The 15,361-nt window shown below is 42.8% G+C and overlaps 1 protein-coding gene across 1 annotated transcript in view; it reads left to right on the forward strand.

The window, feature by feature from the left end:
- Nucleotides 1-13,384, forward strand: part of SNAP47 (synaptosome associated protein 47) — a 30,330-nt gene extending 16,946 nt beyond the window's left edge. Inside the window, exons 4-5 of the mRNA XM_075705289.1 lie at nucleotides 3,159-3,289; nucleotides 12,958-13,384. Of these exons, the coding sequence (XP_075561404.1) occupies nucleotides 3,159-3,289; nucleotides 12,958-13,104 (278 nt within the window). The 3' untranslated portion in view covers nucleotides 13,105-13,384. The remainder of the gene's footprint in view (nucleotides 1-3,158; nucleotides 3,290-12,957) is intronic.
- Nucleotides 13,385-15,361: the final 1,977 nt, after the last annotated feature.

Genomic DNA, 15,361 nt, shown 5'->3' on the forward strand with positions numbered 1-15,361 from the left:
ACAGTTTAATCATTTGAAGAAAACACAGTGGAGACTGAAACCCTTTCACAACAGTAAGAATGACATTCCTTACTACTATTACTACTTCTAAATTCCGGGGAGGGTTGTGTTTTTCGTTTTTGTAATCCAACCCTGGATTCATTTGGAGAGCTGGTGAATTTTTGTCTGTTAGGAATTTATTTCTATAAACAGGACTGAATCCTCTTTTTTTTTTTTTCCTAATTGTTAGTGACAAAAAGCAAATCGGTGGGTGGTTTTGTTGCCGGTATATTAAAAACGAGTAGAAAAATGATACAGTAAAACAATAGATGAACCTATTTCTGTGCACCAAGCTAGAACTGGACTTCAGCAGGGAAGATAACGTTCTCTTGTTGATGAGTCATCAAGGGCCATAGCTTGGAAAAGCTTGTTAATTTTTAAGGAAGTAAGTCTTGGGCATCTGGCACTAAAATGTCAGCACAACAACTTAGAGGAAAAACAACCTGCTGGTTTCTTAAGCACTGAGTTATTCCAGCAAATTGGTGTTCAGTTCCTGACGGTCTTAAGGCTGGTTACATAAAATAATTGGTTATACAGCCCTACTGTGCTTAATTTCCCACTGCTCTGCTGTTTGCATCTGAGTCAGTGAGTCAAGGATATTGCTCTCTTCCCCCACCTGCATTTTGACTGTTTAATTTGGAAATGTCAGTAAAGAAAACGGGAGGTTATGGAAATCCTGACTTCTCCAGCTCCACCAAAACCCTTGTTTGTTCCTTCCCCGGAATCCGTCACCATCTGTACTGTGTCACAAGATGGCAGTCACGGACTGCGTTTTAACCTCTGTTTTTTTTCCATGGCTGCTCACATGGTGGAAATACTTATTTTTAATTCCCCCCCCCCCCCCCCCCCCCCCAAAAGCAGGGGGAAAAAAGTCTGTGTTATGCATGCCTGCCTTTGTGTACACATAAAATATATGTGTGTATTTGTCAGATAGCAAATGTTGATTCAGAGACTTATAGGAGACACATCCTTGCAGCGGAGGTGCATCTGCCTCGTTGAACTGGCTCGTAGCGTTCTTTGCCCTCCGAGACGTGAACGTTTCCACAACTGTCATAGTCTCATCTGGATCCTGTCTGTTTATGGTAGCCCTGCCTTAAAGTTGTGCATATTGGACATTTATATAAGTAAATACAAAAAACCCCTCGTCTTTCCTAAGGGTTTTGGCTTGATTCCACCTAGGAGAGAAATCTGTGAAGAGTTTTAGACGCACCAGATTATCTGAAAGTATTTTTAGCTGCTTTGCATGTCTTTTCTGACTATTTTTTTGGACCAAGCCGCATGGGTGTTTAAATGCTCAGGAAGAGCAGTGAGGTTTGTTTTGTAACAGAGGTTCTTCTGTGCTGGATCAAGCCAGTACTTTCCTAGCCAATAACTCAATAACGGCTGATAACAGCTACCCAGGATTAAAAAGTGCAAGAAATCCTACGGTGCGTCTGCAGTGAAACAATCTAGGGCAGTGCCGTCTCGGTCCTATAGCTGAAGACTGGCACACACAGTTTTTCATCCCTTTTAAGGCTGGTGAATTTTTCCTGCTTACCCCTGTGACCAAATGTTCTCATTATTACGAGTTTCCAGCACTTTGTTCAGAGGTTTGGTCGCTTCTCGTCCTCACATGGCGGCAGCGCGTCTCGCAGTCCAACTGGGTGTAACACGACGAAAACAAAATTGCATTTTAAATCTTTCTGCCTTTCTATTCAGTTCTCTCCCTTTTTTTTTAAACTAGAAAATTGCTGGGAAATACCAGATCTCCTTCCTCATCCCATTCTTTTTGTCCGCCTTTGTCATGTCTCCCTCCTGTTCTTGTCCTCAGCCAGATTAATGGAGTGAAATGGATAGATTTCTTGTTCTTAACGACATAATTAGCATATGGTGACACCCAGCTGATAAGAAACACAAAGAATCTCGTCCGGCTACCTGCTGCCATAGGAAGGTCTGTCATTCCTTCCCCACTTTGTCCTCTGAGGGAGACCATGGCAGTAATTTACCATAAGCAGCGTTTTTCAGCGCCTGGTTCTTACCCCTCCGAATACAAGGAGCGTTTGCACAGGGTAACTCTAGTGCAGCAAATGACTTGCTTGTCCTAAATCTTGACGGTGCCTGAGTCCAGGGACTCTCAGGTTGATAACCAAGTAATTCCAAGGATTATGAGTTCTCAGTAATTACTTGAGAGGGATTTAAGGTTTGGGACTTTTAGCTTTTGTCTCCCTTTTCATGGGGAAGTAATGCTGTCCAAAGCGGCCGGGTGTACGCTGTCGGTTGGCCAGCCAGCGGGGCACCAGCTCTTTGACGTGGCGCTGAGCTCTGGCATCTGACGTGCTTTCCGTCCTGATGTACGTAAGAGCCGCTGTCGTCGCCCCGTGCCGGGTCAGGCCACGTGCTCACCAGTGGCAGCGGCAGCGTGAGCTTCCTTCTTGGTACCTCTTTAAGTAGGAGAGCTTTGGAGGTGTTTGAAATGCCGAAAGGAGCCAAGATGTGTGGCTCGGGTGTTTAGCACCCATCTGCATCAGAAATAACAACCTTTCCTTGCAGCACGTCCCTGCTACCCTACTGGGTAGTATCAGATACTGCAATAAGAGCTGATGCTTTAAATAAAGGACAGGTGGCATGTTACACGAGGGATTGCGTCCGCGCTGCTTAGCTGGGGGTGGCTGTTAGCGTCAGTGTTGCCCTTCTCTTTCAGAGGTTTGCTGACTTGACTCTTGGGCTCTGTCCCTGATCCATCACTTTTCATAAAAAAAAAAAAAAAAAGAGAGAGAAGAAGCAGCAGGTGGAGAATCCTCGTTTATGCGATTGGGAGTGTGTTGCTGCTGCTTCGCTCTCTGTTCAGATGAATCCCCGCAGCCCAAAACGAACCCAGTCTCCAAACGTTGCCTTTAATAATAAGTCATCTCTTGGCAGCCCGGTCGCCTCCAGGGTGGGCGTTGTACAAAACACAGTTCGAATCCTTTCTAGAAGAACATAGAGCTTAACAGGCAAGGTTGGGTTAGGCTTCTCGGAGCGCGCTTGTGCCCTCGCAGGCTGCTGCGGAGCAAAGCAAAGGTCAGCCGGTTCGATAGGAGCACTAGTCCTCCCCGTCGGGACGGGAGATGGCAGTCTGACCACGGGAATTTCTTTTGCAGCCACAGGACTCCTGGGAGGAGTGGTGCAGCCCGGCTCTCCGGTGGGAGGCAGAGAAGGGATGGACAACGACCAGGCTCAGCTGCAGAAGCAAGAGAAAATCTCCCAGGAAGAAGCAAAAGAGCTGAAACAGGTATAAGTTGAGACAACTTTGATAAGAGTTGTTTCACTCCCTCTTCCTTAATAACATGCATTTTCATCATCAGAAACATAGTCGTCGTTGTCCTTAAATATTCCTCTCCCTAAATATAGATGGGCATATTTTAAAAATTAGTTAATCAAGCCTGTGATTAAAATACACTGATAACTTTATATTTGGTTTTAACTATTTTGAACAGGGATTATCAGCAAAATATAATAAGTGATAAGACTATAACCCAAGGAAAATCCTTAACTGCAACCTGATTGTTTTTTCTGAAGATTAAGCAGCTTAACAATTAAATAATTTTCAGCTTTTTTGTGTTTTCCCTAGGCTGTCTTATTCTTTTTAGTAAGGAGTAGCAGTTCTAGTTCAGAAACATCCACAAAGCTGAACAGAGTGTTTTCTAAACACACAGAGAGAACTTGTAGTTAAGAAATAAGTATGCAGTCCAGCAAATTAAATAAATATTTTTTTTTCTAGCAAAATCTCCAGTCTATTTCTCCTTTATTAAAGTAATCCAGTCTGATATCATTCCTCTAAATGGCTCTTTAAGGAATTTCTTTCATAGTTGATGTTCAGAAGTTTTAGTGAAGAATCCCTGTTTGTAGTATGTGGTTGATGTGAAACAGTGAACTGGAAAAGCAAAGGCGTATGGTTTTAGTGGTTTTTCCATTAAAATAGGTTTACTGGTGATGATCACAGCCACATCAGAAGATGTGGTTGAAGATTAAACTTTATTCTTGATACATTTTTTTTAAAGTTTTTCCCTCTAGCATCTTATTCTCTTTAGTATTCCATCTGTAGCTTGGTGATAGCATCGGGTGAATTTTCTGCTAATTCTACTGCCTCTTAGCCAAACCTGCACTTTTGTAGCCCCCTTCTTTTACTTTACACTTGAGAATTAGAATATGGCAACTTCTGTTAGCTTGAGTGCATTTGAGAGTCACAAGCTCTTAGTAGTGACTTGAGTGGCTAAAAATGAAAACTTCTTGCAGGAAAAAAAATCTGTTTATTAAAATTAACCAAAAGACAGTTGGGTAAGTGAGAGTTTAACCTTTGCAGAAGGTTAATTTCAGAAATTTCTGAAATTCTCTGTGCTGGATGATGAACTAGAAACAATCTTAAATGGCCAGTGTTACTTAAAACAAAACAAAACACTTTCAAGATTAACCAGAGCTCAAAAGACAATTCTGGTATTTATTTATACCACATCAAGCCAAGAAATTTTAAGCCAGTTAATGATTCGGGCTGAGCTTGTGGGGTGGTGTGGGTGGGGAGAAGATCTGAATGGCAAACTGATAGGCCCTGGATTGGCCTAATTTTTTCCCAATAATTGCTGAGCACCTGGTCCCTGAGAGTCAGGCATCATTCCAGTCATTAATAATTTTAAGGTACAGTCCATAATTCCTATAAAACTCTTGTTCGTTTTCCTTACTAGGAATCATTGCATAAATACACAGTTTTAGACCAAAACTTGCTTCTGTAACCAAAATATAATCAAGATCTTTTGATTGAAATATCTTATTTGGGCTTTTTCAAAACCAGAATGGACTATTCACCATTTAATCATTCTCCCTTCTTCTCATCTTTTAAAGAGCTTATCTTCATGACCTATAATTTTATCAAAAAATAAGCATTTTCTGAAGCAGCGTTGACCTTTTGGAAAATTTTAAGGGAGAGTATTTCTCAGTCGTAGTTGTACAAATAGCAGCAATCTATTGTTCATGTGCGCATACGCTTTGTCCAGCTGTTACGTATTCAGAAGGGCTAGTTATTCCTTTCTTAAATGTTAGCTTTTCAGCACTATAATTCTGATTTGTAGCCAGACCCCAAAAAATTAAATACGATATGAAGGTTGTTGGTCGTGGACTACTATTGAAGGCACATTTTGCTACACCTTTCAAAAAAGGCTGTCTAAGAATTGCTTCCCCAGGGCCAGTTCTTGACAGTTGAACACCAACCTTTGCTCATGCTTGATATTATCTAGGCAGTTGGCTGTGACTGGAGAAGCAGAGGAGGGAGAGTTCGGCGTCTTCCAACAAGTCTTGTGAATTGCGAATGAAACCTCTCATCTTGTATAGACTGGTGCCTCTCCAGCTGCTCCCAGGAGTTGTCCAAGCACTGCTTTTTCTCATTGCTCTAAAGGGCAAAGCGGAGCGAAGTAGCTCAGGACCTTTCAGTTCTGTTAGGAGAGAATGTGGTGAGGTTTAGAGGGGAAGTGTAAAGATGTGGAAGTGAAGGAAAACGTGATTGAAGGGGTGAGTTCCTACCAGTAAAAGTGGATTTGAAAGGTACGTAGGTTGGGGATGTATTCTGATGGGATTCAAGGGCAGCATTGTGGTAAATGCCATACAAAGCCTTTCGGGTAGCGAACCCCTGGAAGCATCGAGGTGAAGATCTTGAAACTACATCTGAGCAGGACGTTTAATGCTTATCTGAGGCATGTCAAGGCTTTATCTAAGGTTTAATGGTTGGACTGGATGATCTTAAAGGTCTTTTCCAACCTAAACGATTCTATGATTCTATATTTGCCATATTCAGTCATTTTATAGTTGAGAAGCAGGTTAAGTCTGTAAATAGAAAGCAGGGCAGGGAACCAGGAGCTTTGTCTCATTCCAGCTGAGTGGCCTTCAGCAGTCAGTCATGAGCTGGGTGGTAGGGTGCTCCTTGCTGAGGTGTAGCCTACTGCTTTGTCCTTTTTTCTCCAAACGTGTCCCATCAACGAGCAGTGCGCATAGTTGTTTTAGCCTGCAGCGAGGAGTTGTCTTTCACTGATGCGGTTGCTCCCAGAGAGCTTCTTTGCACCGCTTCAGTTCGGCTCCCGCTTCGGGAATGAGCAGGATGATGGTTAATCGTGTTTGCAAAGCATTTAGAGAGTAAAGGGCAAAACCAGTTATGAGTGCAAAGCGTTAACGTGCATGGAAGCCAATGGTGCTTGTGGCATCAGACTTCCATGAATGAATGAAAGGTCTTTGAGGTCCTTATGTTGATAACTACAGCGGTTTTTCTGAGTGGTTTCCTCTCTTGAGGATTATGGTCTTTTAGTCTTTGATTATCTGTAATGCAATCACTTGTTTTTTAAAAAAAAAAAACAAAATGACAAAGCGCAGAAGAGCTCAGCTCTGTCCCCCTCATTACTTGTGATGTGGGTAAGTCCAGCAGAACTTTTGAAGTTGGAGAAGTAAGAGGAGTTTGTGATGAACAAATAGTTGTCACTCTTTCTCTCTCCTCAAAAACAAAGTACTTGCAGTAATAACAATTGACATTTTGCAACAGGAATTGTTGAATGATACTAAATTCCTTTCATTAGAGCTGGAAGCCCTGAGCATCTGCAGTTGTGATTGGGTGCCTGAGTAAAGGACCTCACCAGGACTTCACGAAGGGATGTTTACGTTAAAAAAAAAAAAACCCCACAGAGTTTGTGGCAGTGTGAGCTGTGTTCCTTAGCTCTGCTATAGCGATGGAGAAAGAAGCCTACGAAGTTCCTGTGGTCTCTGGCTGAGCCTCTGCCTACCGCCTCGCTGTGGCTGACATAATGGCACCGGGTGTGGGAGGGGATATGATAATATTAGCTTAAGGGCTGTGGTCGAGGAGGGGGGAATTCACTACATTTGAATTTATTTTGCCAAACCAGTGCTTTCTAATTTCCGAAACAGTTCCTGCCAAAGAACTGTTGCCCTGGTATTTACTGTCTGCAGATCGCGTATGCCATGAAGACAGAGATACTATTAAAAAAGTGAATTCTGTAACATCTCAGGGAAAAAAAATACATCGCAGTGCATATCTTCGTGACATTTGCTTCCTTGGTGTCTTCGCAGGTCTAGATGGCTCCATTTCAGTCCTTTGCTACTTTCAGAGTCTCTTCAGTGTTTATTTACGCTTTTATCATGCCCTCATCTCAGGAAATCACAACCGTTAGGTCAGAGAAAAAGTGTTTTGTTGAGGAACCATTCATTCCAAGTTCTAAATACCAAATTTTCTCATAGGACGGCCTTGTTCCATGGCCTATAACGATCAACGGCCAACTGGTCTTACAGACGTGTTTAAAGACCATGCCCTCAGTTTATCTTTTGGAAGGCACAGTACAGGGAGAGAACTGAAGTCCTCACAATTCATGCCTTGTATTTGCTTGTGTGTAACTTAAGTATTTAATGATACCAAAATAAAAGGTGGTAGTTAAGCCTGTGGAGCTGCTTGAGTATTTTTTTCCGGATGAGGCCAGTGGTGCGTTAGTGGCACCATGAGTGCTTAGTAATCCCTGAGAAGGTAAATAAAATCAGACTTCTGTATCAGTCCAAGAAGAAACAATGGGAGAAATCAGCCACTAAGAGTAAGACAGTAAACAGTGACCCTTCCATACTGGCGGAATAGCCGCTGGCTCAGAAGAGCTGATGCTCTAAAATTTGTCTGCTTTTGTGTGCTTCAGATACAAGGGACCTGCTGTCCTGTCAGACTTGCGTGTTCCAGTGTTTTCTGTGCTCGGAAGTTTTGTGCTACAAGAGACAGCCTGCTTTTTCTAGAGCAGGCAGGAGCACTTTTGCTAGTGGCTGGTGCAGAGCTTGGGTATTTGTACACCGAATGCAACTCTGGCTCAAGCAGGAGGAACATCTGTGCTTTGCATAGCCGCAGGCGAGTGCTGATAGCGGCAATCCCAAACAGGAAGCATGTTAAATCAATGTAAATCCATAGATTTTTGTTATGGCCAGTTGCACTTGTCTCATGAGGCATTGACAAACGTCCTCTATTAAATCGTGTTGCAGTGCTTTAAGATGTTTCTGCTCTCCGCTGTCGCCCTGCCTGTTTCCAGGTATAGCAGGAGAGAATGTGGACAGGCCTCTTAATATTTTCTGTTCAAGATCACTCAACTTAATCCCTGTTGTGGCTTTGAGCTTATAATGGGACTATGAATTGCAATATTTTAGGTGTCGTCCCCGCTTCTAGCTCACCTGCAATATGTTCAACACAGAGGTGAAGCACCGTATTAAATCATGACACGTTATCGCTGTCAAAACCTCTCTTTGCACCCTAATTCAGAGTACTGCAAATGACAGTTCTTTGTTTCCTAATAACAGGTGAATTTGGCTGGGGAAGCTGCATTCAGGAGCTGTTTCTGGTTATACGCGCTCTGCTTTAGCATTCAGACCTCAGTTGCCCAGGGGTAACGGAGTGGATCCTGGGGAGGATTTCAGGGAGTTCAAACTACAACTGGCAATGCTTCCTGCACAATGACACTTTCTGTATCTTCCTTTTACTGCTGGATACTCGGTGTATTGAGATGGTAGGTTGTATTTCACAAGCTTTAGCTAAATAGCATTATTATGATGGCATCTTAGGAGCCAAACCAAACTGAGGTCTCCACTGTAAGATCTTTAGGCTACAATCTCTGTTTGTACAGTGCCTGACACCTTGAGTTTAGGACTTCAGGTGGTGTGGCAAAATGATTAATAGGGCTAAGTATTGAGCAGGTTCACAGGCTTGGAGCCCTCTGCTGTCATTCAATTCAATTCATTCAATTCAATTCATTCTATTCAATGTCATTCAATTGAGCAGGTTGCTTGGCTCTCTCTTGAGCCAAAACAGAGAGGTGCGGGCAGCGCTTGAGCTCCTCCTTAAGCAGGTATGTAAAATAGAGCAGATGAATCACGCCCTAAACTGCGCTGCATTGTTTAGGTCTCTGTAGTCTGTACAAGAACTTGGGGTGCGCAGCTTGGATGGACGCTTCCCAGCAAGGCCCAAGTCTGTAGTCGAACACTTGATGCAGGGTGGATTTGAAGAGCAGTGACAAATTTGCTTCCTTGTTTTTTACAGCGAGAACTCCGTGCGTGGGAATATTAGGTAACTTGCCTGAAGTTGCACAGAAAAATCTGTGGCAGAACCACAGGGATAAATCAGACTTTCCAAATTATAATCCAGTGGCATAAATCTGAGGCTGTCTCAATGTAAGATTGACCAGTGCCTGAGGAAATGTGCCTTTAAAATGCGTCTTTGTTGGGCTCATACCTGTGATTTGGCTTTGTGTGACAGTTTCACGCTGAGTTTTCATGTCTTGGTTCACCGTCCAAATTAAATGCTGGCGCAGAAGGCACTGCTGCTCTGAGCGGCTGACTGAACCGCAGCGGCGATAACTGGACATCTTGCCATCGTTTTGCTTTGCAAAAATAGTGACCAGCTTTGGCCAGACTTCAGATTCCAGTAACTCTTTCCAGCAAGCTCTGTGGGCTGTGCTGGAAAAGCATCTTAACCATTTCAGGTCCCATTGGGTTGAGTAGCAGCACTCAGCTTGAATGGTTGAAGATTCTGACAGACAAAGGGTTAAGGGATTTATTACCAGACTCTCTTAGGCAAAGAGAATTAACAGATGAAAGTGAGCTGCTTGCCTTTTATTTTTGTGTGTAACCACATCGTCGTTGCCCGCTGCGTTTCAAGGCAGAGCCTAATTGGCAGGTGAAAGGAGCAGAGCCCTGTAGTGAGTTTCCATTTTACTGCCTTCGTATTTTAAAAGCTTTTCTGTTCTCAACAATTGTGTCTCTTTCTGTATTTTAAATGTTAACTATGCTCTAATTAGTGCAAAGCCTATCAAAAGTAATCGGGTTTGAAACTAAAAATAAACTTTTTTATGGCAAACCTGGGCCTTTCTTGGCACAGTTTTGTTTTATAAATAAATTTGGTGCCTCTTGGAGAGGAGGGGAAGAAGGAGCGTCCCTGCTTCCTTTCCGCATCTTCTCGTGCCAGCCCCTGCTTTGCTGCCTAGCTCTCTTGGAGGCTTTGCGCTGCGTGCCACCACATTTACCTTACGTGCTCGCCTCAGTGCATTTCACGAACTGAGATGTGCTGGGTGAGGATGTGACTCAGGCCAGCTGAACCTAACCGCGCTGCTAAGGGTGCTTGGTGATAAACCACCAAAGCTGTGTGCCTTGCTGCGGCAGAAGGTGGAGGTAGCGCATGGCCGGAGGGACCATTCTGGAGCATGCATCAAGCCATGATCCGGAAAGCATCGGCAGCTGCTGATGCTTTTGTTCTGCTGTTTTGGGAAACAGCAGAAAACAAATTTTGGGATGCTCCTGCATAAAACTTGTTAGTAAACTTGCTGAAAAAATGGCAGCGTGGACCATCTTTAAATCAGCTGCAAATGATGAAGCACAATCTCTTTCACTGTCATCCTTTAGGATATACTGAAGGAGTGGGGTCTCTTCTGTCTTAAATGAGTATAAAGAAATAAAAGTTTATTGGAGTGGAGGCTGAAGCCCTGTAATCCTTTCTCAGCTGATCCTTGAAGCTGGCCCCGCTCTTAGTTGGGTGGAGTGGACCAGAAGACCTTCAGAGGTCTTTTCCGATCTTAATTATATTGTGGCTTTATGAATGGTAGGAGTCGTTTCATGTAGCGCTGGCTACTTTATTTTATGTATTTATATGTACATTTGTATATATGAAATATATGCATAAGAAACTCGAAGGACTGAGGGAGAGCCACCCCTGAACGTCCTGTTTCCAAACAGTAAAGTTACTTCCTCAGGAGAGAGGCAAGACCTTATTTCAGACCCATGTCCTGCATCATACACATGATAGATCTGAGCACGTTGCTTTTCTTTTTGGTGCGTATCCTACACACGTCTACCACCTCCAGTTTGGGGAATTCAGCCTCGCTTTCCTGTTACAGTGAAAGAACCTGAAGTGTTTCATTTGGGATAGAAACAGAGGGGGTTTTAGCTTGTAGTTTTGGTAAGAACAGAAGGAGGTAGATTAAGCTTGATCCATGGTTTGTTTTGTATTTTTGCTTTGGCAGCCAAATTGCAAAACCAGTTATTCACACAGCCGTATTTCTAGCTGCTTGTGATTTATGGAAAGAGCTGAGAGATATTTTACAAGATAAATCTCACTACTGTGGCTGACGTCCAGCTTCAGTCAAAGCATTTTGTCTGCATAAAATTCCCCTGCCATTCCAGCTAGGTATGATGTTCCTCGTTGCTTTTCTCAAACCAGTAACTTGCATAGCTGCAAACGATGGGACTGCTGTGGAATTCAGCCCCACGTGTGGATAAAGCGGCTGCTCGTGTTTCACGGCAGCTTTCTGGGGGCTGATTGTAGATATTCTACAAGGAAAACAAGAAAACAGAGTTTGCCAGTTGTTATGAAAAGAATGAAAGTAAACATGTATAGAGTACAGTTCTTCTCCCCTGTTTTGCCAAGAGCCACGGATTTATTTTGTTAGGCAGGCTGCAGCTCTGGTATCTTCGGTAGCGTTACCTGGATGCTCGTGTACCACAGCAGTTGATGTTGTGGGATAGTGCTGGGATAATTTTGCTTTCTTGGAGATTATTATTGCAATTGATTGGAGAAACTGCTCTTATTAAGCAGGCAGTGTGAGCATATCCTCATCTGTGGATGCCTGAGGAAGCAGATCGTGCAGGCCAGCGGAGACAACCCCTTTATGATCTGAAGCGACTGAAAAGCTGGATTTCCAGGCAGTATGGTACGGTGCTTCCAAATCTCCCTCCGGTACATCTGAGGGAAGGCAGCTGAGGCTTGCCTATCGGGCAGGTGCTTCCAGCTCATGCAACCAGGCTTATTAAGGGAGTAGCCACAAGAGGGAAGAAAAGGCAATGATATTAACTCATGCCTTGGACTGCTGCTAAAAGGAGCCGGTGTTACAGAGTAAGGAATTAAGACAGATATTTCTTGTGTGGTTTGGATCTCTGCTCTTGGACTTGGTTGTGTGAACTGATGAAAATTAAAGTTGAGTAAGCCTCGTAAGTCAGTGTACGGTATTGTTATGGATGTCTCCAAGCCTTAAGAATGCATCAGCCTGGCTTTCTCTTTTCACTTTAGAGGCTTCTGCCCTCTTTGGACCAGTATCTATAGGCTTCTTCGGATAACAGGGTCTCCTCACAATCTTGGAGTAGCTCAGGGTGTTTGCTTACAGTCCCATATACGAAGAATAATTCGCTGAGCGTCGTTTAAACTGGTTGATATGTAATATAATGCTTGCAGCCTGGAATAGAGCTGTAGCCAGTGCATCTGTTGTTTCTCATCTCGGGTACAGCCTGAGCCTCTTGGCCGCCTTGATGTCCGTTCATACCACACCACCCTCTAGTCCCTTGAAAATTATTTGTTTGGTTGCCCAAGTCTCACTTTTTCCCTTCTGCTCCATCCAAAGACACTTCTTTAGTGGATTGTAGTAAAACAATGTTTTCGGTCCTTTGACCTGGTCCCTGCCTAACCTCCCTACGCCTTCAGCCGCGTGATCCCCTTCTGGCTTTGCACCAGCCGTGCTCGCTGTCTGCATCGGCTCTCAACATGCGCAACATCTCAGGAGAAGTTTCTGCTCTAAGATGCAGACATACCAAGGAGATAATAACAGAACCAGCAAAAAGCTGATGCTTACGCTGATTTTTATTTCTAATTTATCCCCCCCCCCCCCCCCCCCAACCCTAACATTTCAGATTTGATTTTTCTGGTCTTTAGTTCATTGTTCAGTTCATCTCAATTCAGCTTCTCAGAGCAAGACCTATGTCTTTTCACCAGCATGCTTCAGGGCAGCCTCCAACAAATGGTTTTTTTACATTTAAAGCAATGAAATAAGTAATTGCCGTGGGTCTATTACATTTCTCAAAGAACCGGCTGGTCGAACGCTGAAAGCTCTCAGTCTTTTCTTCTGACAGATACTAAAGAAACTGAAGGGCCTCGCCTTGGAGACAGAAGCTGAGCTGGAGAGACAGGACGAAGCTCTCGATTCCATCACTACCTCCGTAGACCGCGCGACGCTGAATATTGACAAGCAGAACCGCAGAATAAAGAAACTAACGTAGCGCCCGCAGGAGCCAGTGAGGACGGTATCGTGAGGAAGAGGAGGATCGGGGAACTGTATTTTTCAAGACTGTTTCTTTAATAGACACTTTGCGTGGGAGGTGTTTGCAATATTGTCTGGAATACGATGCTGCTGTTGTCGAGTTGCTGAGGGTTTTGAAAATGTTTCCAGACTTGGATGATGTTTGAAGGCTGTTTTAGGATTAAAAAGGCCAAGACTTTTAATTTTAATGATAGTGGATTCTTTACTACAGAAAATCTGTAAATATGAAGGGATGTGATATAATCCGCGTCAACTTTTATGTGCTTTTTTTTATGTTGCTGCTTTCAAAAGGGGGTTTTTTGTGGTTTTTTTTTACTGCAACGAAGAAGTGAAGGAGAAATGAACTGCATATGAGACTACTTTAGGTGATTACATCCTATTAATTCTCTCTCAAGGTCTTTCTTTAAAATAGTTAATAGCTGAACTAAGGGCCAGATGTCCAACTGCAAGTCATTGAGGCTTTTTTTTGTAAGTTAATGCTGAGGTGAGCAAATGATGGTGATAAAACCTTGTGTTCCCTGAGCAAATAGTTTTAATAGGTTTCAATTGTGCTTTTAATGTACCCAGAAATTTTATAAGAGTAATGAAGACTTAGTGGCCACAGCTGTCTGTTGCCATGTCCCGGGAAATCAAGAGAAGGTGGTGAGTTAATGTGCATGTATTAGTAGAGACATCTACTTATTGAGAAGATTTTTTTTTTTTTGCCATTTGAGAAATGTTTTGCTTACTTAAGTCACTTATAAAAAGTAAGTGTCGAAGTTAAATACATGCTTCTGCTTTCTAAAAAATGACTGCTGATCTTTGATGACCTTCTACACATTTTTGTGTATTTTATTTTTCCCCTTTGAACTGCACATGTAGCGAAGGAATTGATTTTGGAGTGGAGAAAGCAATTTTCTTCACCGGCGAATTTATTCAATTCTTGGGAGTTCACTGTTTGTATCCCTCACTTGCACACAGTGGTTTTATATTTTTGGTAACGGTCTGACACGGGATGCAGTGTCCACAGAGCGTCACGAGCGTAGCGTTCACGTAGCGTAGTCCCTAAATACCATGTTGGATCTGGGCTGCCACATCTCTGATGGATGTTAGCGGAAGGTCTCTTGTCCCTTTGCTTCTCTGTCCTTCATTTTCCAAGGATTTCCTTACCATTCGTCTCCAACTCTCTAAATGGGAACCTCATGAGTTGTGTGGAGCATCATGCAGTTTTTGTGTGTCTACGCCAGAGTCACAGGCTGAGGGGCCTGTGGTCGGAGCTGTAGACGTCTGTATAACCTTTGGTAGTCGTACCTCCGTCTATCTTGTGGCTTTTCTTTATTTGCACTAGCTGGTGGTGAAGCATTTCAAGACTTCTTGTAGACCTATATTTCTAAAATAAAAGGGAATACTGTCAATTGTTGTCTAATAGGTTTTGTTGAGTTTACAGTTGGCTCCATCAACACTACAGGACAGTGGAGGCCTTTTCCCCTCCTGACCTCCTTGATGCTATGTAGGAGAGATTCCAGGTAATCCATGTATCTATCGCCTCTGGCAGAGAACTCACATTTCATCAATTCCTGCAGTTTACCGGCTATTTTAGTTCAAAGTAGCTGTTGTAATGTCTTTTTTTTTTTTTTTTTAAGTGGTTTTATATTAAAAAGTTCCTCTTGTATTGCTTTCAAATACAACACTTTTGGTGCAATATTTTTAACTAGTGAAGCTTTGAACTATTTATCCTACTGATAGCTGATGTGAAATTTTCCTGCTTCAGAGTAATTCAGCCTACCTTTGAAAGGTACAGTAAATCACGTAGGGGATGTTGTTTTCAAGATCTTACTCTACCTTGTTTTGTATTACTTCATATTAGTTTGTTAGTATTGGAGTAAAGTGTACTTCTGCACTGCAAGTTCTTCATTTACAGTCCGAGTCGTTACTGGCATGCACCTTACCTGCTTGCTGAATATGATGGTTATATATCATACACTGCATACTGTGAAATAAAATGTTGTTCTCTTGTTCGTTTCCGATACCCAAATCACTGTTGTTTTACTGTGAAAGGAAGATATGTTTACACAACTAATTATTTCGTGAATTTAAAAGTACACTTTGCACAACGTGTATGTTAACTGAACCTGGTGCTGACTGGGAACGAATCTCTACACTGAATTAATCCAAACCAAGATTGCCAAAAGTAAACATTAATTACACGTTGTTTAGTTTAGCGTTCTTTGTGCCGT

The sequence above is a fragment of the Pelecanus crispus genome, chromosome 2 (assembly GCF_030463565.1).
Source record: "Pelecanus crispus isolate bPelCri1 chromosome 2, bPelCri1.pri, whole genome shotgun sequence".
Taxonomy (NCBI): domain Eukaryota; kingdom Metazoa; phylum Chordata; class Aves; order Pelecaniformes; family Pelecanidae; genus Pelecanus; species Pelecanus crispus.